The sequence below is a fragment of the Terrapene carolina genome, unplaced genomic scaffold (assembly GCF_002925995.2).
Source record: "Terrapene carolina triunguis isolate 2854851 unplaced genomic scaffold, T_m_triunguis-2.0 Scaffold35098, whole genome shotgun sequence".
NCBI lineage: Eukaryota > Metazoa > Chordata > Testudines > Emydidae > Terrapene > Terrapene triunguis.
In genome coordinates, this window is record NW_020699449.1 from 14,885,877 (window position 1) to 14,908,946 (window position 23,070).

Here is a 23,070-nt window from a genome sequence, read left to right on the forward strand (position 1 = left end):
GTAAAGGCAACATCTGCCGGAAGAGCTCTGGGTAAGCTCAAAAGCTTGTCTCACCACCAGAAGTTGGTCCAATAAAAGGTATTGCCTCACCCACCTTGTCTGTAACAGCACAACTCTGCCATCTCGTAACGATTGAGCCATAACAGCTACCAAAACTTTAGTCTCCTGGGGATTTGCTGAACCAGCTGTGCATGTTTGAAGTTTTAGAGATCAATCCAGCAACAATAGTAATAGCATCCATAGACCAAGACTCCAGCAATGTCCTCACTGCCCGTTTGAATTGCTTACAGTTACTGCCTCTGCACCCACCGGGATGGAATACCTCTAGAATGGTTTGGATGGAGAAGTTACTGGAATCCCCGACATAGCTCTAAGCTTCGAAGTGCTATCACTCCAGGATCAGAAAGCATGCACACAATTGTTAGCCTTCACTAAGGCTTAGTAATGAATTACCATACGATATAAAATTTTATATGGGTTTATAGTTTAAATCCTAGCATTGTTGGCTTAACATATTTATTGATGTCAATCCTATTTTGTTCAACATATTGAGCATATAGTTTAACTAGTAACCACAGCTGTGACTTAGTTAACGATCTCAATAAATCCTACTTAGACAGGAAAAGAATTATGTAAATGAATTATGTGTTTTCTGCCCCACATGTACTTTAACTGATAAGACATTGTAAAGATTATTTTTGGTATTAGAAAATTAACAACTCTTATTTGGACCTTAATTTTATACCCAAGAGAGGAGCCCAGTTTACTATATTCATAAAATGTTTATTTCAGAAAGAAATTACACTTGCAGAATACAAATAGTTGAAAGTTCACACCCATATGAGACAGGGACATCTAGAGACAGCAGTTGATATACAAAAGGTACATGATTAAAAGACAAAAGGACAGATAAGTTTGTCACATTTATTCACAAATTAGTGTATTTAAAAACAGATCCGTTCTTTGAACAATTTTTAGAAGATAAAAAAATTAGTGTGAAGCAATGTAAAACCACCCTTATTTAGGATATGAATCCTCTATTAGTTACATCTTGCAGCTAGATAGGATATCTTCCACTAGTCTCTTGTAGACCCACGCATCGCCTTTAAGCCGTTGCCTCCTGATACCCACTACTTCAGGTTTACTAAGCTGGCACACTTCTAGCTCAAATTGCATCGTCACTTTGCCAAAATCTGACTGTGTTTGACATTTCAGGGTGTAGCTGCATAGACAAGGCAAGAAGAAATAGAATAGTCATTGAGTTGTTTTAATACCCATCAGGAGGTTGGCAACATGAAAGCTTAAGCGGGTACAATTAATACTTCCCACACAAAGTATCACATTGAGATTCAGCAGTGTGAGCAAACAGCTCAAACAAGGTTAGGTGAAATGAAAACTAGTTCCCTTTTGTAAAAGGATACCTTGTCTGCAAATGCTAATACGGAGCACAAGGTCTCCATAGCCCCAAGAACTGCTGCCTGCCTCTCCTGGGAATTGAGGTCTATGGCAAAGAATAGAAAGCATGGGGATGATTTTATATTTTTCTCTAGTCAGACTATCTTCTGCAGATATGACAGCAACATCTCTCTTGTGAGGCTGCCCCTAGTCTCCTGCATCAGGCTCAGACTGCAGCCATCTTCCAGATGAAGAGAAATTGAGCCATCCTGCTCTCTGCAGATGCAGCACTGCACAGGGCCAACTACAGATCACCTCTTGCCAGCTGGAGGAGTGAAAGACCAGGCTCTGATCTTTGAATCACCAGGTCACAGAAGTTTGTCACTTTAATGCAGCTAAATGCATCTTCCTGGAACATGAAGTTGGACACTTGTACGAGGAGGCTGATCTTTTTAAAATGCCTTCCCTTCAAGAAGGGAAGAGCATTTTATAAAAAAAGCCAAGCATCGACCCGAGTTATGGTCCCCATTTACACACTAGGAAATTTCGGTATAGACACATTCAATCTTTTGACGAGTGTCAGTTAGCAGCAGAACCAGGAATAGAGCCCAGATTGCACTCCCTAACCACCAGATCCTGCAAGTTAAACACATCTATTCAACGGCTGGCACCGTACGGACAGGTAGTAAGGCTCACATTGTGTCAGCAAGGAATTATAGTATTTTAAGTGGTATTATATGAAGGTCACAGTGATCTCCATCATGATAGCACTAAACTGCCTTATCTTGGCAGACAGGACAGCATCAGAATGAGTCTTTGCTGTCAATGAAATCACAAAAGATAGGATTAGCTCAGTTTGCTCAGCTCCTTTAAATAAGTTGCTACAACATGTATGACAGATCAGCACAGGAGACTGACTATTAACATTCGTATGTGAGAGTTAAGGAACTTTAGGATGCATTCGTTTTGCACCAGATAGGCAATATTTACCACATGGATGTGTCTCATGTGGTCTAATAGGAGGTACAATATTTAACAAGAGGCAATGTGAGGGGGTTGAGAGAGAGAAAGAAAGTTGAATGCTTTGTTTTAGCAAAACTAGAGAACTAGCAACTTGGGCAAAGACAAGCTGGAATGAGTTTTGCCTGACACTTGACTTACCCCTTCTGTACATAGTCAACATGTTTCTTTGGGAGGATGGTAATTAGTTCATTCAATAGCTGGTCTGGATTCAGTAGTTTAGTTGTGGTCACATTGTAATGAGCCTGAAAAAAGCATAATAAGCTCAATCAGAAAGACAAACTTGTTTTTACTATTTACACCAAACACCAGAGATTCTAGGGCAATGGATGTCTTAAGAGGTTACTCACCTTACACAGTAACTGTGGTTCGAGGGGTGTCTGCCTAAGGACACACCATGTGCCACAAGCCCTTGATCGGAGGAGGTTTTCCTGTTAGCAGCATACATTTGGCCTGTGCATATGCTCTATACCAGTGGGTTTAAAAAAAAAAAATTTCTAGCGACCCAGTTGAAGAAAACTGTTGATGCCGGACCCAACGGAGCTGGGGGATGAGGGGTGTGGGAGAGGCTTAGGGCTGAGGCAGAGGGTTGGGGTGTGGGAGTGAGGGCTGTGGGTTGGGATGAGGGTTTGGGGTGCAGGAAGGGGCTCTGGGTTTGAGGACTCAGGGCTTAGGATTGGGACATGGGCTTACCTTGGGCAGCTCCTGGTCAGCGGTGAGGAGGGGGTGCTAAGGCAGGCTTCCTGCCTGTCCTGGCACCACGGACTGCGCTGCGCCCGGAGAGTGGCCAACAGCAGGCGCAGCTCCTAGGCAGAGGTGCGCTAGCAGCTCCGCAAGGCTCTCACCTGCAGGCACTGCCTGCCCCCACCCCCCAGCTCCCATTGACCAATTCCCAGCTAATGGGAGTGCAGAGCCAGTGCTCGGGGTGGGGGCAGCACGTGGAGCCCCATGGCCTCCCCACCTAGGAGCCAGACCTGCTGTTGGCCACTTCCGGGCCACAGCTTGGTGTCAGAACAGGTAGGAACTAGCCTGCCTAGCCGGGCAGCACTGCCGATGGGACTTTTAAACGGCCCGGTCGGCGGTGCTGACCAGAGCTGTCGCAACGCAGTGCTGGGTCGCAACCCACAGTTTGAAAACCACTGCTCTATACAACCACGTGTTGCACCCCAAGGGTATATAGGGCTGCATGGGCGAACCGCCCTCAGTTCTCTCTGAACAGCCAACCAGCACCTGTCTGAAGCAGGAGGGAGGGAGGACAGGTAGTGGAGCACCCAAAGGTGACCATATGCCCCAAGTTGTGAGGATACAGAGAGTTGTGCTCCTTATCTTCGTTGTGCTCAGTGATGTGTGTTGTCAGATATTGTTGGAGCTGGGCAGACCAAACGTTTCATTGATTCCCCCGCACCAGTCTAGGGCGTTCTTCACCTGCAGGGGAAAGTGACCTCGTTGTCCAAGTTGTGTCTGGTTGAGGAATAGATTCTTCTGAACCACCCCTGAAAGCAGTGGAGGCATCGTCTGTCACAAAGGTGCAAGCTGCCATGACGACTCAGGAGCTGCTAACAGTTCCTTACTCTAGTACGGGGCTTCCTTAATTGCCCTAACCAGATTTGACAATAGTTATGAATCTGTCTGTAGGAAAGCAGGCCCTGGCTACCAACAAATCCAAATATACCCTTATGAATTGTATTCTCTCTATAGGGGCCAATACTGAATTCTTCATGTTTAGCTGGAGACCCAATTCCTGGAAGAGAAAGGTGTCTGGATGGAAGTGAATACTGCTTTGTAAGTTCAGCCCTCGAATAGCCAGTTGTCTAGATACAGGAAAAACTAGAATGGTTTCTTGCCAAAGGTAAGCAACTACTCCCTCTAGAGCCTTTGAAAGCACCCTTGGGTCCAAAGAGAAGTACTCGGAATGTAAAATGGTTCAGGCCCATGGTGATATGTAGGTATCCATATAGCAATACAGGAGAAACAGGCACACTGTAGGTCAAGGGCTGACAGCCAAGCGCCTGCCTTTAGAGAAGGGATGATAGCTGCCAGAGTCACCATCCTGAATTTGAGACTTCAATCTTTGATCAGTCATAGTAGATCCAATTTATGGTCTCTACCCTCTGTCCTCCTTTGGCATGAGAAGAAATAAATACTTTGGGTAAAACCTTTTACCCCTGTGAGGGATGGGGCCAGTTCTATTGCTCGTAAATAAAAAGGAGAGTGAACGTCTTGACTCAGTACAGTCTCATGAGAGGGGCCTTGAAGAGGGATGAGGAAGGGGAGATCATGCAGAGGATTGTGTAGCCTGATGTTAAACTCCATGACCCCCTTGTCTGCAATATGATACCAGGTCTATTGGAAATGGGGAAGGTGGGCAAAAGGCTGTAGCTTGCAAACTGAGGGGAGGATTCAAGCCCTTGGCCAACCCATCAAAGTTGTTTCAATGATGACTGGGTACTTGCTGAAAGAGGTTGAGTAGCTCTTTTGCTGTGGAATTTGTCTTTCTAGCAGGTTTGGTGGTTCTGTGAAAGCCAGAGAAATGACCCAGGTGCAATCTCTGGGCAGTTTGAGATGTGTTAAATCTTTTGTTTGTAGGGGTATAACACCCCCCCAGACCTCAGTGTGGTCCTGGAGTCCTTCAGCATGTGCGGGGACTCATCCCTAGTCCCCCAGAAGGAGCTTCTGGGCATCAAATAGGAGGTCCTCAGCAGTATTCTGAACCTCTCTAGGGAACCAGGACAACTGGAGCCATGGTGCCCTGCGCATGACAATAGCTGTGGTGATGGACCTTGCGGCAGCATCCAAGAATGCTTAGAGGGATTCTGGCTCTTCTGACCCTCCTTAATGATGGCTTGGAAGTGTTCTCTAGGCTCCTGTGGACAGTGCTCAGTAGAGGTTGCAAAATTTGTTGTAATTCATGAAGTCATAGGTGATCATGGCCAAGTGATAGTTTGTGATCTGAAATTGGAAGTTCACAAATGAGTATGCTTTTCATCCAAAAAGGGGTAACCTCTTCTGGTCCTTATGATAAAGGATAGGCTCTGAGTAATACTGTTTACCCTGTTTGCTTACAGCATCCACCACCAGGGAATTAGGTGAGGGTGGGAAACAAGTTCTGAGTCCCTTCAGGGAACACATTTCTTATCAGGCCACTTATTAGTTAGTGGGATGGTTGCAGGAGTTTGCCTCAGTCTTTGCTAGATCCAAAAATACTTCATTAATGGGTAATGCAACCCAGATAGATGTGCTGCAGTCAGCAACAGCCAGGAGCTTGTGTTGTGAGTCACCCTCTAGATGCCTCTTGAGGAAGTTAGTCAGCCACCCTCTTGACAAGGTCCTGGAACTGATCAATTATTGGCCATTGATAGTGGAGGCATAACTGCATTGTCTGGAGATGAAGGCAAAATAGGGGTTTGAGAAGTGCCTTTGTTTGCCTGCCCTACCCTTCTGTTCTTCAAAGGTCTCCTTGTGTTGGGGGTTTGGTTGAGGTGACTGTCACCCTAGTCTCCCAGTGCAATGGAGCAGGTGTCCAGCAAACTGCTACACCATCCAAAGATCCCAGTATGGACACTGGGGAGGCCCATACAGGAGAGGGGGTGGTACCCAGGACCGATCCCACCATCCCTGATGTGGATGAGAATCCCTGTCAAAAGTATGGGTGTCTATAATGATGGAGAGGGGAATCTTGCACTGACTAGGAGACTGATTTAATGGTTTCCTTCAGCCTCCTTTATGGCCTCCTGCAAAAAAAATAAAAATAAAAATAAAAAAAATAAAAAAAAGGTCAGAGGGAAGCCTATGGCACTGGGAAGCCATGGTAATCCAGAGACCCTGGTCTCTGTACAGAGTCGTCTAGCACCCATAAGCAGTGGGAACTCTGGTTCAAACACTGACAATTCCTGAGGTACCATTGGTACTGACAGCAGTTGAAGTGGATGGTACCATTGGTCTGGAGCATGCAGGCACCAGCGGCAAAGGTCTGGTGCTTCACTTTTGTCAGTACCAACAGAGCTGAGTGGAAAGGCACTACCGGTAAGACTGATGCAGATGGTGCTGATCTAGAGAAGAAGTGCACATCCTGGACCTTCCTAATCCTTTAGACTATACCAGGTACCTGCTGGATCCATGCTTCTCTGAATTACTCCAGGATCTCCCTGCTCCGCTGGTACCAGAGGAAGAGTCTTGCCTGCATGGTATAGTGTGGCGATGTCAATGTCTCTGACACAGTAGACTTAGTGAGAGATCAGGATCTCTTCCACCACAAGGAGTCAGCTCCCAAGACTGAGCTCCTCTTTGGAGCCAGAGATCTTCCCCTTCTTAGGGGAGACCTTAGCAGAAGTCAAAGGGGCATTGGATTTGTCTGGAGACGGATGTACAGGGGGTCTCCTGACTTGACTCTGAAGTGGGTTGATGGAAGTGCTTGATCAAGTTCAGTTTGGTTTCCTGATTCTTTCAGGCTCTAGATTTGAGAGCCAGGCAAAAAAACACCACACCACTTACATTTCTGCAAGATTTGAGATTCTTGCAAGTGAACAGAAAAAGGAGAAAGTTAATAAGGAAAAGTTGTTTACTTGTTCTCATAATACAAGAACTAGGGGCCACCAAATGAAATTAATGGGCAGCAGGTTTAAAACAAATAAAATGAAGTTCTTCTTCACACAGCGCACAGTCAACCTGTGGAACTCCTTGCCTGAGGAGGTTATGAAAGCTAGGACTATACCAGGGTTTAAAAGAGAACTAGATAAATTCATGGAGGTTAAGTCCATTAATGGCTATTAGCCAGGATGGGCAAGGAATGGTGTCCCTAGCCTCTGTTTGCCAGAGGGTGGAGATGGTCGGCAGGAAAGAGATCACTTGATCATTACCTGTTAGGTTCACTCCCTCTGGGGCACCTGGCATTGGCCACTGTCGGTAGACAGGATACTGGGCTGGATGGACCTTTGGTCTGACCCAGTATGGCCATTCTTATGTTCTTAAGCAACAGATACACTTCAAGTGGCCATTGCTGATTGAGATAGCCTCCCAGCAAGAGGCACTGTTTGAAACCTGGTGAGCCAGGCATGCCCAGCCATGCTGAATAAGCTTCCCAGAAAAAAAGTGGGGAAATGGAAAGAAAGACAACCTCTCACGACTATAGAAGTAGATAGTAACAACTAATACTAACTAGAAATACAAACTAACCACCACCACCACAACACTGAGGCACACTCAAGGCAGACATGCTAGTACTCTGGTTCAGGCCGAGGCGATAGAGAAGGAAGTGAAGGCAGTTTGCCCAGGCAGCCCTAGGTACCCCTGGTATGCGGCATGAGGTAGCAGAGCCCATGCGCAGGCTGAATGGAAAATTTTGATCAGGGGCTTGAGATGTGCATGTGCACCTGAAGTGGAGCATCCATAGGGACACTACTTGAAGTCATCAAACTAAGCAACAGCAACAAGGAATGCTTAGTTCAACAGTGCCTCAGGGTCAGACATTGTTACAAGACAGACAGAAGCTTCAGCGTTGAAGAAAATCAACTCTCCCTGTTATCAGGGACAAAGGGAGAGATCTCCATCCCTGCTCCGACCCTTTTACACTGGATCAAAAGGCAGAGAGGCCCAAAAAACCCTGTATATGGCCAGGGAGGATTCCCTGGTACAGGCACCATGGAAGACAGCCCTAAGGTTGTCCTAAGAAAACTTCATTGCAAGTCCTGGTGTAGGTGGCCTGTCAACTTGAAGCACTGCAGGGATTTGGAGTAGTGCTGTAGCCCATAGGACAACCCTGTGAAACTGCTGTAACTTAGACAACACTTGGGACCCAAGTCACCATGGCAGGGGTAGGACTCTTCAATCCCAGAGCAACCCAAGAGTGGGAAGGGAAAGAAAAAAAGTGGCTTAAAGCCACCATAGGACCCTTTCCCTGGGCTGCAAGTTGTGTACTATGCCTCTAAGCAGCACAACACAGAAACTCACCCTTGGAGTATTGGAGCCATTTTAGCTTACATGTTTTACCACTGTACATAAGGGACTTGTGGCTATATACACGATATCCCTTTTCAAAAGACTCCTATAGCCACACGTTAGGCATGGAAGCTGGGTACACTGTATGCAGTATTATTCCTACCAACTATAAGGTGGCTGTACAAGTGCTTTGTTTATGTCCTAAAAGTAGATCTTCAAAGAGTACCTTTAGATTTCCAAGAAGCAATTGGAAATTAGTCTGAACTGGGAGGCCTAGAGATGAAATCTAATCTAATCCTAGCTCACTGCCAGAGCTTCTCCAGGAACTTTAAAAACTGAGTATCTTGCATTGCTCTACTCCAAAGCATTCAAAGTTCACTATCAGTTTTGCAGGTACCACAGGCCTGAGAAACTGACTCAATGGCAGAAGCATTTGGAGCACAACAGACTTGGGCACTAACAGGCAAGTGCGTGCCAAGTTTCTGTATTCCTAGCGCAGTCTGGACACCTATCAGATGGGTCGGCTCATAGCCCAATACATACTGTCAGTCAGCCTCTGACAAGTCCAGCATTACCAGTGCCATTTGGCAAAAGCTTTCTGGACTGGAATGTGGTGATAGCACTGCATTAACCCCAGTGCCATCAATTCTTGAGCTCCATTTTCTTGACAATAACCAGCTTTTACAGTTAGCAGGTGGGCAACAAAAAATGATTAAGGCTATAGAACAGCTTCCACATGAGGAGAGATTAAAAAGATGGACTGTTCAGCGTGGCAAAGAGATGACTAAGGGGATATGATCAAAGTCTATAAAATAGTGACTGGTCTGGAGAGAGAGAGTTATACTCCTTCACATAACCCAAGAACCAGGGTCACCTAATGAAATTAATAGGCATCAGGTTTAACAGAAGGAAGTATTTCTTCACACAACGCACAGTCAACCTGTGGAACTCTCTGCCAGGGGATGTTGTGAAGGCCAAACCTATAACTGGATTCTTAGCTAAGTTAATGGAGTATAGGTCCATCAATGGCCATTAGCCAAGATTGTCAGGGATGCAACCCCATGCTCTGGGTGTCCCTAAACCTCGGATTACCAGATGCTGGAAGTGGATGATAGGGGATTGATCACCTGCTTTGCCCGTTTTGTTCATTCTCTCTGAAGCACCTGGCACTGGCCACTGTCAGAAGACAGGATACTGGGCTAGACAGACCTTCAGTCTGACCCAGTATAGCTGTTCTTATGTTCCATTTTCTTGACAATAACCAGCTTTTAGTTAGCAGGTGCCTCAAGTAGTAGTTAGCCAGCTTAAGACATACACCACTTATTTAATTAGATTTGTTTTAGGCCTCAGAAAAAGCCTCGCCACTTCCAGAGTTATGAAGACAGAGGGGACATGATAGCAGTTTTCAGGTATCTAAAAGGGTGTCATAAGGAGGAGGAAGAAAACTTGTTCACCTTAGCCTCTAAGGTTAGAGCAAGAAGCAATGGGCTTAAACTGCAGCAAGAGAGGTTTAGGTTGGATATTAGGAAAAAGTTCCTAACTGTCAGGGTGGTTAAATACTGGAATAAATTGCCTAGGGAGGTTGTGGAATCTCCATCTCTGGAGATATGTAAGAGTAGGTTAGATAAATGTCTATCAGGGATGGTCTAGACAGTATTTGGTCCTGCCATGAGGGCAAGGGACTGGATTCTATGACCTCGAGGTCCCTTCAAGTCCTAGAACCTATGAATCAAGACAGTTTTTCCTCCATGCTCTGCTTATATGAAATTTCTGGTGTATTATAAGCTGCAGAATTTTCTGAAGCAGCAAGAACACACTTTAAATGTTTTGTACAAGTCACTGTTTCATACACTCGTGTCCAGTACTGCACCACTGAAATTTATTGACATTGTTAGTTTTGTAGAGTTCAGCCATGTGTCCTTTAGTTTACTTTTAACATAGGGGCTACTATGTTAGTGCTTTAATGGTAGTGTATATTGCAAGCCCTACTACCCATTTTTTGTATACGCTCTCATTGAAAGAGTATTAAGCATGCATATGCCCAAATACCTCTGGGTCTTAAGAGCCCAAGAGGCATCCCAACAGCATTTTTGAGATTTATAGTTTAACATTTCTCTAGTCTCCAACCTCACTTTCTGTTTCCTGCTTGGACACCAGTAAGAACCAGACAGGCTGCCAATATCAAGAGTTTGAGCAGACTGAAAAAAAAACACAGACAAGCAACTCTGAGTATGTTGGTGGCAGGCTCCTCATTTGGACTCATAGGCAATACCTAAACAGTGACACCTAATGAACTTGATACATTATTAGTTGGGGATAAGATTTAAGATGTACACTTCCCATGACATTTGATTTCTATAGTGCCCTAAAGCACTAGAAACCCTTCTGTAGCCTAGGGACATTCAGTTCAGTAAGTCCAAGTCCAAATTCTCTTGATTCTGAACAATGACAGTGACTAGTCTTAATTCCCTCCATCACCACTCAAGGTGAAGATCTCCCTTCGAGGATTCAAATAGCTTAGACAGAGATCAGATTTCACTGAGCTGTCATAAGCTACTTTCAGATAGGGCCACTCATATCGAGGCTTTTACATCAAGATGCTGCATTTATACCAGCTTGAGGTTTTGGTCACCAGTGCTACCATGACACTTCGCTGGCAAGAATGAATTTTGAGCAGGATCAGGAGGAGTCTGACTGCAGCTGCATCCCCTATATGATGTGTATAGATCAGCTGGAAGGGAAGCAGACTGCAGTGATTTCCACAACCAAACCAACTGGCAATAAGTGGGGCTTTTGTAAATTTGGTGCAATACTGCAAAGGCACCTGCACTTTATTGTAGAGGCAGAATGGACACAGTTCAGACAACTGAAGTTAGAAACAGTGATGTGGAGACCTCATTGACTTTCCAAATAAGAATCCATCTCCTTTAAATAAAAGGAGATATCCTAGCAGTCTTACCTTCAATTTCCTTGGGCCATCTCTTGTGGATCCTTTCCTTTTGCCTGGTGTAAGCATTGTGATCATTTTATCCAGGCCTCTTTCCAGACTTCCAAACACTTTGGCTCTTTTCTTCTTTTGGCCACTATCCACATGAACTTGATTAAGATCCATGTCTACTGAGCGACACCTGCCACATTAAGAGATTAAAAAAATAGGCCTTCCATTTTCTCAGTGGCTGAAAGTCAGTCATTTCAGATACATCACTAAAGTCTTACCAGACCCCAGCTCTGTATTTAGAAAGACAAGTGAATACATTATAGCTAAACGGAGACTAAAAGGATGCTATGAGAATTACCATTCAATAGTCATTTGGGATTTAAAGAGAATTGTGTATAGAAAACAGCTGCCCTCTGGGGAAGTGGAATAAGGGTGAATCTGTAATTATGGAAAATAGGAATACGTCCAAGACTACTGAAGTGTGTAATTTTAAACTTTTCTGCCTTTAATATTTTCTACTGTGTAGGAAAGGGGTTTAAGGAGTTGATTTTATTTTTAAACCACGACAATGAAAGAGTAGGTGCTGTTGTAACAAGCCTTCCTAGTCTATAGGAGGATTAAGGTAGTCCAGTTCTAAAATCAGCAATAGGTAAATACTTACCGTCTTTCTGGGCTAATGACTGCTGCAGCCATTTCACCTGTACTTGCTGGACTTGTGGGTTTCTTAATTGGGGTGTCTTTAGGGCACTGACTTCTCTCTGTTGAAAAAGAGGAACCCAATCCAAATGGGTACATTTTTTCAAAGAAAAAGATTTTTTGATCATGAAAATTCCTTGCTGCAGTCATTTTAAACCAACTCTTAGTCCCCGCCTTAACATCTCAACATATAGAATACCATAAATGTGTTTTTAAATAAGAATCATAAGGCACCATTACTCTATTATATTCATGATTCAGACTGAGTGAGGCATTTCTCCAGGGTACTAAGAATTGCTCAGACTTAGGGCAAGCAGTATAGTTTAGTTGTTAGAATATAGGATGAGAGTTGGATAAAACTAGCTTCTGGTCCCAACTCTGCCAGTGACTCAATGTATAGCCTTTGGCAAGTCACCTCCTCCATTTCCCCATTTGTAAAATGGGCATAGATATTTAAAGTACCCACCTCCTGAGGCTGAGGATTACGGTTTGTAGACACCAAGACCAAACATCAGTTACTTAGATCCCAGTTTGTACACTGTCCCCCAGAGTCCCTTCCCCTGCCTCAAGAGTGCTTTTGCATTTCTCCATGGGGTTTGGTATTCTAGGACTGCCATTTCTATCATTCAAGATTATGCCAGGCACATTAGTGGTAGAGTCTAATCAGCATTTGTGGCAAGACAGCCATTTGTCTAGTTAAGTTTTCTGTTTGATACTTTTCACAGCCAGAGTGGGCAAATTCAAGTGCTTTCAGTACAGTGTTGTACTTCAATTTGGTTTTGAAATCCAAGCTGTTAAGATACAAGTAATGCTTCTGTTCCCTTATCCCCACCCCATTATAGATAAAGCTAAATATCAGCTATAGTGTTGCCTTTAATCCTATAGAGACAGCTCTGCAAATTCAGTCTAGGCACCAAGGCTGAAGCCAGGTTTCCCTCCATCACACATTACTGCCAGTGATAAATTATGCAGGCCAACTTTGTCCCCATGGAAGGCAGTGGTTGCATAACAGTTGCCTCCTAAGATTTTGGTAAGAGTCCTATTCATTAGGCAACAGCAGCCCAGCCAAGCCAACAGGAGCAAACATTTCTCTAAGAAAACAGGGTGATTCTAAAATACAGGGTGATCTGCTGATTAAAGCAATATACGTCGCCTCTCTTCAAAGTAGAGCCACGCTGTATGTAGCTCCAAATCCAATGCATTTGTGGGCAAGAAACATTTAAGTTCAGTTCAACTCAGTGATTCCCTTTGGTTGAATTGCATATCCCATTCCTTCAACAGGAGTATTGCTAGGTCATTTAAGAGTTGCACTCAGTCTACTCTTCCCATAGAGTTCTGCAGAGCACAGGTCCTGAAATGGAAATGCAGAGATGCATTTAAATAGTTCTTTAAATTAACCAGTAAATGAATAAGGGAATTAGAAAACAATTAAATAAACCCCATTTGAATGTTTGAAACACGTTCCAGTTTGCTACAGAAATGGAGTGAGATACACAGCAGAAATCAGGAGACCTTACTTCAGAAGTTTCGATCCTGTGTGCAGGTGAATGCAGGTCTGGTTTAGCAGGAAAGAGGAACTGCCACAACCCTGCCCAGGTCCCATTTTCCTTCAGGGATGAGAGACTGCGTGGATTCTTACTTTCCTTTCCACTCTCAGTTTGGGGACAAGGGGAGGAGAGCAAGCCCCTTCCTAGAGCCAACAGCGGATCAGTTCCCTTCCCTCCCTGTGATGGTCCTGATCACCAGTATCCCTGCTGTGCCCAGCTGGAGTGTCAGACTGGGCAGAAGTGAGTGATTCCTACAGGGCTACTACAGGAGTCCAAGTTCTGCAGTTCGGTGGGTGCTCTGCTACTATTGCCATGTAACTGTGGCAAATGCTGGACCCCCAGCTCTTGCTATGGGGCACTATGTGCTCAGACACAAAGTACCAGTAAACTTTAACCAGAAAAAGCCTGAACAGCTTCCATCCAGAAACTGCATTATGGCCACCTCACCTCTTCAGATTTTGTTCTGAACGGGGTGGAAAAAATGAAACAAATATTTAAAAAAATAAATAAATACTTAAATACAGCTGTTTAAAATCAAATTTGAATTTATGGCAACCTATGATAAGGCCTAACCCTGCCATAATCAAAATAATTTAAAATAAGTATATGGTGCATTAGTGAATCCTCAAAACTTTAATCAGGTAAAGGCTACTTAGTTACACATACACATAGAATCGTGGGAAACCATCTTTAACTTTTGAGGTCAAGCATTATAAATATGGCACAATGCCATGCACTGCCTTAAGTATCTACATCAGCTTCAGTCTTTATAATGGAGTGTTAGTATTTCCTTTTTCTAAAATAGAAGTATTTTCAATTTCTGCAGAAAAACTTTTGCCTTAACATTTTGGTTTCAGGTTAGCAGAATCACCCTGGTTCTTTTCCTAGACCTTATGTCTGCCACTTATGTTTCCACAGAAAGCGCAGCCAAAAGTAAACCATATACAGATTAGTTACTATGCATCACTCTTGCCTTTAGGGTACAGTCAAGTCAGTATAAAATTAAGGTCTGAACTACTCTTAAAAACGAGGATGTTCTGCTTGAGCACTGAGTCAAGAGCCTTTGCCAACTAGAAATCCTTGAAAGCCTGTAGAGAGTGCTACAAGATGTTTCTGAATTGTATTCCCTTGCACAATATGGAGAAGCACATTCACTGGTTTTAAATACTTTGTTACACCTACTACAAAGGGAGTCTCATTTTTGATCTTTGCAAACAATTTGTACAGCATCAACGGGCAATAGTGCAAACGTTTCTAGTAGGTTGAAGAGGAAGGCAGGACAGCTGTAAGATCTATAATTTGTATGGATGTAATAGGAAACTGAAAGGGACCTCCTGGGTCAGAGGCCAGTTCCCTGCTCACAGGCAATCCCATCTTATAACTTGTTAAGTTATAAAGCTACATCTTAACCCTGGTTAGGTCGTTTGCTCCCATTACCCCATTGGGATGATCTGTAGCCTAGTTGGGGTGGAAAGCTTTGGGAAGATTGCTTTGAAGAAAGCCCTAGGAGTACAACTCCAGAAAGAACGGAGCTTTTAAATTGTTGACGAGTCTAGTGTATGAAATGTCTTCATTGCAATGTTTGGATTTCACATGCTGACATTTGCTAGTGCATAAGAATCTGAAAGGGAGACTAAATGGGGGGGAAGGAAGGAAGGAAGGAAACGGACGTATTTTTGTAACCCAAAGGAGTGATTTGAAGCCCAGGCAGAGGACTTATTGGAAATACTCCTATCTCCATTAAAAACAGTGATCCCAAGGCAACAAAGAAGGGAAGGGAGATTGCATTTCACGCTCTTCTATTATCTAAGTTGTGATGTGCCAGTCAGTTGTGAGTATACACCGTGGAAACTCTTCAGCTAGTTGCTATAAGTGTCCAAGTACATTCAAAGAGTATGCACAATCCTGCAGTGACAAGAGGAGGAAGAGAAGGGATGTACAGCAGCTCATAGGAAGTTAACAGTAGCACTAAGATGCATTACCTCTGTGTAGTGTGGTCTAACCTCTTACAGCAAGAAGAGTGTGCTGGTGAGTATTGTATAGTCTAGGATCACAAGATGGAATAAGCCATCCAGGAACTCTTGTAGGTATAAGTTTTAGCTAGAGTAGAACATTTTCAGCTATACAAATCCTAAGCATCCCGCATACATAGCTAATGGAAGTCTAGAGTAAGACACACCTGTGGAGGGAAGTGCTTGATTTGGTGTGGTTTGCATCCTCTTCTCCTTCTGGCTCTTACTAAGAGGAGTCTTCGGTGCAGGAAGCACAAATGGCTCTTCATTCTTGATAGTAAATGCCAAGTCAGAATTCTCTTTGTTTTCAGTTTTCTTTGATGCTGCTCTTCTTGCCACTGGAGATGGAGGTGGTGTAAATTCTACACTATCCAATGGTGTCTGATGCTTTGAATGCTACAAGAAATTTGATCAAGTAAGGGTGAATTAACTCTAGACAATGTTAAAAATATTGCCAGTATACTGACCACACACAGTATATATTACAAGGGTCAGGTCAACATAGCTTCACATGCAGCCCAGTACTCCAGACTTCCTCTGGGCCCACACATCTAAGTCACTACTTATTCAGTCCGTGAACAAAAAATTAAGCCCTTTCTACCCTGTGCCTTAATCCTCCTTAGTTCTTTCAGCTTCTCACCCTAGTCTCCCAATCCCAGACCACTTCTCTTCAACCCGTCCACAAAGTAGTTAAGTTTCAAGTGTAGATATGCCCTTAAGTCTATGTTAAGTCTACTTACAACCACTGCAGTGGTTGATGTCAACACTATCCTCCTTCTGTCAGTGGTGTGTCCCCTCATTAGAAGCGCTTCCACTAACTTAAGCGTGGGGGGCTGAGACCATGGCTGCTCCCCCATCCAGTCTTTTGGCACATCCTCACTGCCAATAACGTCAGCCTCACCATCCCTTTTGTATCCTTCCCCACTTCTGTTTCTTCTTCTTCTGCACTGCCCCTACACACAAGGTGAGCATCAGGTCCCCTGTCTCTCCTCATCCAAGTAAATGAGGACCCACAAGCTAGGAAAAGGGGTTACCGTTTATGGTAATAGCCATCTGACAACCAAAAGGCTCTTGGCTCTGTCTTACTTTGTAAGATCTTCTGGCCAGGGACACCACTAAGCATTGATACTTAAACATAAATGCAGTGTGCATTAAAAAGAGTCAAAGAGGCAGATTCTCTTGAATTAAGAGCAACTGTTTTAGGAAATCATTGTAATTCAAGCACCTGCTTTGTTTTGGGTGTATATAGAGCAAAGCCTGCAAATGGAGATTCCTCGTAAAGCGCATCATCTGAAAATTCCATGGATCCAAATGCACAGGGCATTTCCTTACAGTCTTCCACATCTTCGTAAGTCAGATTCTTTTTAGACTGTTTAAAAAGAAAAAGGAGATTCCAATGAGACATTAGGTGAAAACTTTCATCAAAAAAGATCGTTACTTTTAGAGTTAGTTTTAATAGTTATAGGATTACTCTTAATAGAGTTTCTAGTTATGGGCAGTATCTCATGGGAAGTTCTCATTCAGGTCACTTGTCATCTAAAAATCATGTTTGGAGGGCTAAGTCCGCAATGAAAATTTTAATAAGCAACATCAGTAGATGTGACATTATGCTGAAAGCACTATTAAACATAAGGAGCCTATGCATCAAGGGCAGAAAAATACAATACCTGCCATTGATTTCTACATGCAAGCTGCAAGCGCCTTAGTTTGCTGCCACACTAGCTAACACTACAGAAGTGGTCCCATGAGGAGATGCAAAATATATACAAACCAAAAAGGAAATATAGTGAAGGAATATGGGAAACAGCTGGTTAAAGCCATATTACGTATGATACCTTGGAACAAAGAGTTATGGGAAGTCAACCATTTAAAGCTGAGTGCATCAGCAAAAACCTTCACTTTCTGATGGAAATGAGACTGTGTCAACTGATGTCAAATCAGACAGGATTTTCTGCCAATTGTACGTGCGGGCTCCTTCAAACTGCTAGAGGTCAGGAAGAGTTTGCTTCCATCTTTCTGTACGCTGCAGCCTCAGTTGTTGCCATTGGTGTAGTAATGTCATGGCCCACATCTTTTAAAGAGTGCCTGCATTTGTTTTCTCCAGGGGACTTTCCTGCTAGGCTACCTTCAGTTTAGCTAGTGGCATATGCGATGCTACTCAAGGCAGGTCTACACTGTTAGTGCAGACTCTATGCCAATGGGAGAGCGCGCTCCTGTTGGCATAATTACTCCACCTCCCTGAGTGTGGGAGCGTGGCTCCTGGTGACGTATTGCTGTCTACACCAGTGCTTAGATTGGTGTAACATGTTCTTATATTGCTGGGGGGGAAGGGGGGGGTCTTTTCCACACCCCTGAGCAACTTAAGTTATATTGAAGTGAGCACTGGTGTAGACCTGCCTTAGTTTTGCAGCAAGTCAGATGCTTACACTGCTTTTTGTAGTAAAGGGGCAGAAATAGCACCCCTCATGGTCGGAGATCAAATATTTAAGATCCATGATCAATTCTCCCTTCATTTGTTAGGGAGAAGTCAAATTCCAGTTTTACAAAGTGTGAACCACCTTTAGTGTCAGGTTTAATATCTAAACCTAAAAATAAAGTCAGTCAACCCAGAACAGCATTTTCTCCAACCCCCTGCTGAACTTGTTTAGCTCCAAGCTTTAGGAACCCACCTACCCCAATGAAATACTGGTAAAAGTCTTGCAACAATCTACATATTTAATTTCTAATCCAGAGTGACTGGACAGGAGATGGTTTTCAATATATCCCTTTGTGGATTGCAGAAACTCATTGGAAGGCCTTGTTTTGTTATGTACCACTCCAATGAAATGGCAAGCAATAAAGTCAGCTATCAGTCCTCAGCTGGAAAGGATGCCATTATAAAAAGGAATCATCATGTTTTGTCTGGAGACAAATGGCTTTTGGCCAGTGGTCAAGGATATTGCCAAAATCAGATTTTTCATTACTGTTGAAAGCCAAAGTGTAGCTTTCTGGTAGATGACCAGATGTGCCACTGATGATTACTATAAAGACCTTATCAGACACCTGTTAACAGCAGCCAAGAATTTAGTAGCCAGATTCTGTAATTGAAATTATGTCCTATTACTCCATGAATAGCTGAACAGGATCTGATGGACAAGGAGAAATTCACTCCATTACAGAAATGCTTCTATATGTCACAAAAAAAAAAAAAAAAAAAACCACCCACGAACACCCCACTATTTCAGCTGGCAAATTTAAAAGCATTACTAGAAAGGAGCACTGTCATTCCAGGTATGATTTAGTTAAATCATTCTTTTGGAAAACCCATGTACTTCAAGCTGCTTGTCATAACAGTTGATTATGTTCAAGCCACTGACACCACAGACAATATTAAAAAAACCCACAAACAAAAACAAACAAAAAACCCTCTAAATTAAGAAGTCCTGCCAGCTTATTTTCACAGATAGTAGATCAGCTCCAGTCGGAGGCCTATGCTGAAATGGCTGATCACCAACAGATCTTCAGCTGGTATGTTGTAGGGCACTTATGGTGCCGAGGCACCAAGAAGTTAAGTGTATCGTACTGGGACTAATGGGCTGTGTTACCTCAAATCTCTCTTCTGTATCTGGCTCATCTCGGATTGATTGCTCTTATTGTTAGTGGTGGTGTTTTGCCAAGTCTACTTTTAAATATCCCAAACAATGAGGCTTCCATAACTTATCCTAGCAAACAGTCTCCAGGATAATAGATGTGGTCAGGAAAGTTGACTTCGGAAGTCCATCCTCTCCCTTGCCTCATCCTAATGAATCTTACACTTGGAATGTATACCTTTCAGTGACAAACTTATGCCCAACTATAACCATGCAAAACACATTATACATATTTAACTCCATTATTCTTCATGATAGCTGCTCTCAAGCCTGTTTGTAGCTGACCTTCTCATTTGTCAATGCAGTTGTAATAAGGGATGCCCTGAACACAATATTTGAGGAACAGCTGCACCCAAATTGTATAGAAAGACTGCCTCTTGCTTTTTGCTCTTGACATGATGCCTTTTCATGTGCAGTCCCAACAATCTGGAGATGTTTTCCTAATAGTTAATTTTATATTAGAATAGATGCATGTTTCACCCTGGAGTTTAGATGTCTACTAAAAGCACCATTCCTGTCTCAAGCTGGGAATTTAGTGGTTTTCCATTTACAGTAAGTCAAAAAGTGACTGACCTGGTCACGGGTATGGTATGTACATGCAAACAGGGTTAGCAATTTAGAGTTGGGCATTACAGAACAGGCCCAGAGACTTTAAGCAGAGCACAAGACTGGGATGGTCTTTTAGAAGAGTTTTTAAATGTATGAAATAAGTAACTGTAGGACTGACTACTCAGGAAGAGTTCACGCAGTTACAAATGGGAGTAACAAGTGATCAGGAAGAAGTAGTTAAAATACACTTTGTTTGGTGGACACAGAAGTTAGACACAAGATCGACCAATAGGTCATAGGATTTTAAAAGTTGTAAATTTCATGATTTCAGCTATTTAAAGCTGAAATTTCACAGTGTTATAATTGTAGGGGTCCTGACCCAAAAAGGAGCTTGGGGGGGCGGGTGAGAAGAGAAAATAGCAAGATTATTGTAGGGAGGGTTGCGGCACTGCTATCTTTACTTCTGCACAGCTGCTGGCAGCGGTGCTGCCTTCAGAGCTGAAAGGCAGTGGCTACTGGCCAGGAACCCAGCTCTGAAGAGAGCCAACGCCAACAGCAGCACAGAAGTAAGGATGGCATGGTATGCTTTTGCCACCCTTTACTTCTGCGCTGCTGCTGGCGGGGTGCCACCTTCAGAGCCGGGCACCCGGCCAACAGCCACCCCTCTCTGGCCATCCAGCTCAGAAGTAAAAGGGGTTGTGGTATTGCCATCCTAAAATAACCTTGTGACCCTCTGCAACTCCCTTTTGGGTCAGGACCCCCAATTTGAGAAAGGCTGGTTTCCCCTGTGAAATCTGTATAGTATAGAGTAAAAGCATGCAAAAGACCAGATTTCATGGTCATTGATGCATTTTTCCATGGTCATGAATTTGGTAGGGCCCTAAATTATCAGAATACAAGCTGTCAAACTCCAAGTTAAATTGAATATAGCCTTCTATCACCCTTTATACATGGGCCTGGACAGCTACCCGAAGATGAAGTCTGTCAGATCAATAGAGAATCAAACTAAGTTAAAATAGTCACTCAAACTCCATGCCAACTTTAGACATTTAAATCTAAGGGTAACAGTTTATTTCAACAACTAAAATAGAATGTAGTGAGGTGGTGGTTTCTTGGGACACATCCATGAAGGGTGTCACTAATTAGCAGTGCATACTTTGAATTGCTCTCAAATACAGAAAGGCACCAGTCCAGTCTGTGGGTGGGTGCAACTGCCCACTTGCTCATGGCATTCCCCGTAGGACTGTATTACACCAGTGCCCAAACACTGAACTGGTGCCCTCTGTTTTTAGGTCAGGAAGAAATTACATTTATAAATCTGTAACTATGTACCAAGAGAAACTTAGGCAGAAACTGCCTGAAACTGCTGTTAGTCAGTCACTTCCCAGCTTTATAAAGAAGAGTTTTCAGTGACAGCCTTAGCTTATTTCAATTGACGAAAATGCAGTTGAAAGTATGTCCTCATATATATATATATAAAAAATGTTTCATGTTATGAGACCAGAGCAATTTAGATTTTATAGAGTCCCTTTTTAATGTCATCTTATTTTTGAAGGCAGTGCAAAAGCAAACACTGCATTAACATGGTACAGTACTGAGGCCTACAACTTACCTTCAGTTCTCTGGATGGTGTGATGCTAGTGTGTTCTACTGCTAGAGAGGGAAGCCATAGACGGACAGGCTTACCATGAGCCTTCTTGGATTGAAGCAAGAGGTATGTTGCTGATATTTGATCATATTTCCACTAAAACCAAGAAAAATTTGTCAGAACGCTGCTATTTAAGAGAGTCATGTTAAACACTGCTTTAAGTTACACTTTTAGCACCCATTCTCTTGCAAGAAGGACAATCTACTTCTTATGGACTCTTCAGGTCTGTATGATCACACCACTGTAATGCCATAGACTTCAATGGAGTTGCACTGGTGTGCTTGTTATTACTCTACCACCCTTCCTGCAAGCAAGTTGGAAGTGTGGTCTAGAGATTATAGCAGAGCCTAGAGACAGAGCAAAACCCCTGCCCAGTTGAAATCAATGGCAAGACTCCCAGTGAATTCAATGGGGCCAGGGTTTCAGCCAGAACACCTTGGTTCTTTTCCAGTTGTCACTGAAAAAAAAATGTAGGACCTCAGGCAAATTGAGTTCTTGGTCAGTTTCCCCATCTGGAAGATGGGGATGTCCTTGCCAGCGTCCCAGGATGGGTGTGAGATTAGGCTTACTTTAGGTTCATTAAATCCTTTTAAAAGGATTTAAAGAGTGCTAGGTCAGTGCATCATTTGTGTATTCTGGATGAAGAGAGCTACTCATTTTAATAGCCCGAGAACAATGATGTAATCTCTGAAGTTTGTTCCAGAGCTGTAGAGCAGGAGTAAGTATAGATGTTAGCCAGCAGTTCTCATTCCCCCAGATGTGTGGCATGTTAGCCGCACACCATGCACCATTTCCAATCAGGAAGTTGATTTCTACTATAACTACTACCTGGAGAACTGGCATTCCCTCTGAAAGAGCTATTTCAGCATACCACTAGATGCAGTAACATTAAGTATGAATTTGGGTTCTCAAGTTGGCCAAGTAGCTAAATTAGTTATTTATTTTCACTATTCAATAGCTTAGCATACAGTATTTACTGTCTAGTCTAACACTTTATTAAATCTTACATCAAAACTAGGAGTATCAGAACCATTATACGTATGTGGAATTCTACTAGAAAACTTCCAACAACAATGCACTTTAGCCATGAATACAATCCACATGGTCATGTTGCTTCTGCTACTGAATGGAATAGCTACATTATTCCATCACTTTTTCCATTATATTTGCAAACACCAAGACATTGCTTCTCTGCCTGTTCAGCATAGCATTTGAGAATTCTCCTGTTCAGATAGTATTCTGAAGTGGTTCTCCATGAAATTATTGAATTGTTTTAAAAACAATCATCCCAGCACATGGAGTCACAGCTAGTGAAGAACCACCGTAAGTTTCCCTTGATCTTCAAGGGATTCCACATAGGACACTAGGATCCTGGTTAAAACTTATGTCCGGGATTGATGGATACATGAGGGAAAAGAGGGGGGAAATAAATAAAAATCCACAAAATGTACTGTCAGAACTACAGCTGAGCTTGCAGTTAAAATAGTAATACCCTAAAAGAACGGTCTTGTGTACCCATAGAGCTAGCTTTAGCACAGGGTTCTCAAACTGGGGGTTGGGATATGGGAGGGGGGGGTGTTGCAAGCTGTCAGCCTCCACCTCAAACCCCGCTTTTCCTCCAGCATTTATAATGGTGTTAAATATATAAAAAAGTGGTGTGTGTGTGTGTGTGTGTGTGTGTGTGTGTGTGTGTGTGTGTGTG

At 43.2% G+C, this 23,070-nt stretch overlaps 1 protein-coding gene across 1 annotated transcript in view; it reads right to left on the reverse strand.

The window, feature by feature from the left end:
- Positions 1-813: 813 nt before the first annotated feature.
- Positions 814-23,070, reverse strand: part of LOC113405376 (maternal embryonic leucine zipper kinase-like) — a 37,380-nt gene continuing 15,123 nt past the window's right edge. The window contains exons 10-16 of the mRNA XM_026646553.1: positions 21,333-21,464; positions 16,768-16,911; positions 15,710-15,938; positions 11,949-12,045; positions 11,309-11,477; positions 2,557-2,660; positions 814-1,222 (exon numbers count right to left, since the gene is read on the reverse strand). Coding sequence (XP_026502338.1) covers positions 1,045-1,222; positions 2,557-2,660; positions 11,309-11,477; positions 11,949-12,045; positions 15,710-15,938; positions 16,768-16,911; positions 21,333-21,464 — 1,053 coding nt within the window. The 3' untranslated portion in view covers positions 814-1,044. The remainder of the gene's footprint in view (positions 1,223-2,556; positions 2,661-11,308; positions 11,478-11,948; positions 12,046-15,709; positions 15,939-16,767; positions 16,912-21,332; positions 21,465-23,070) is intronic.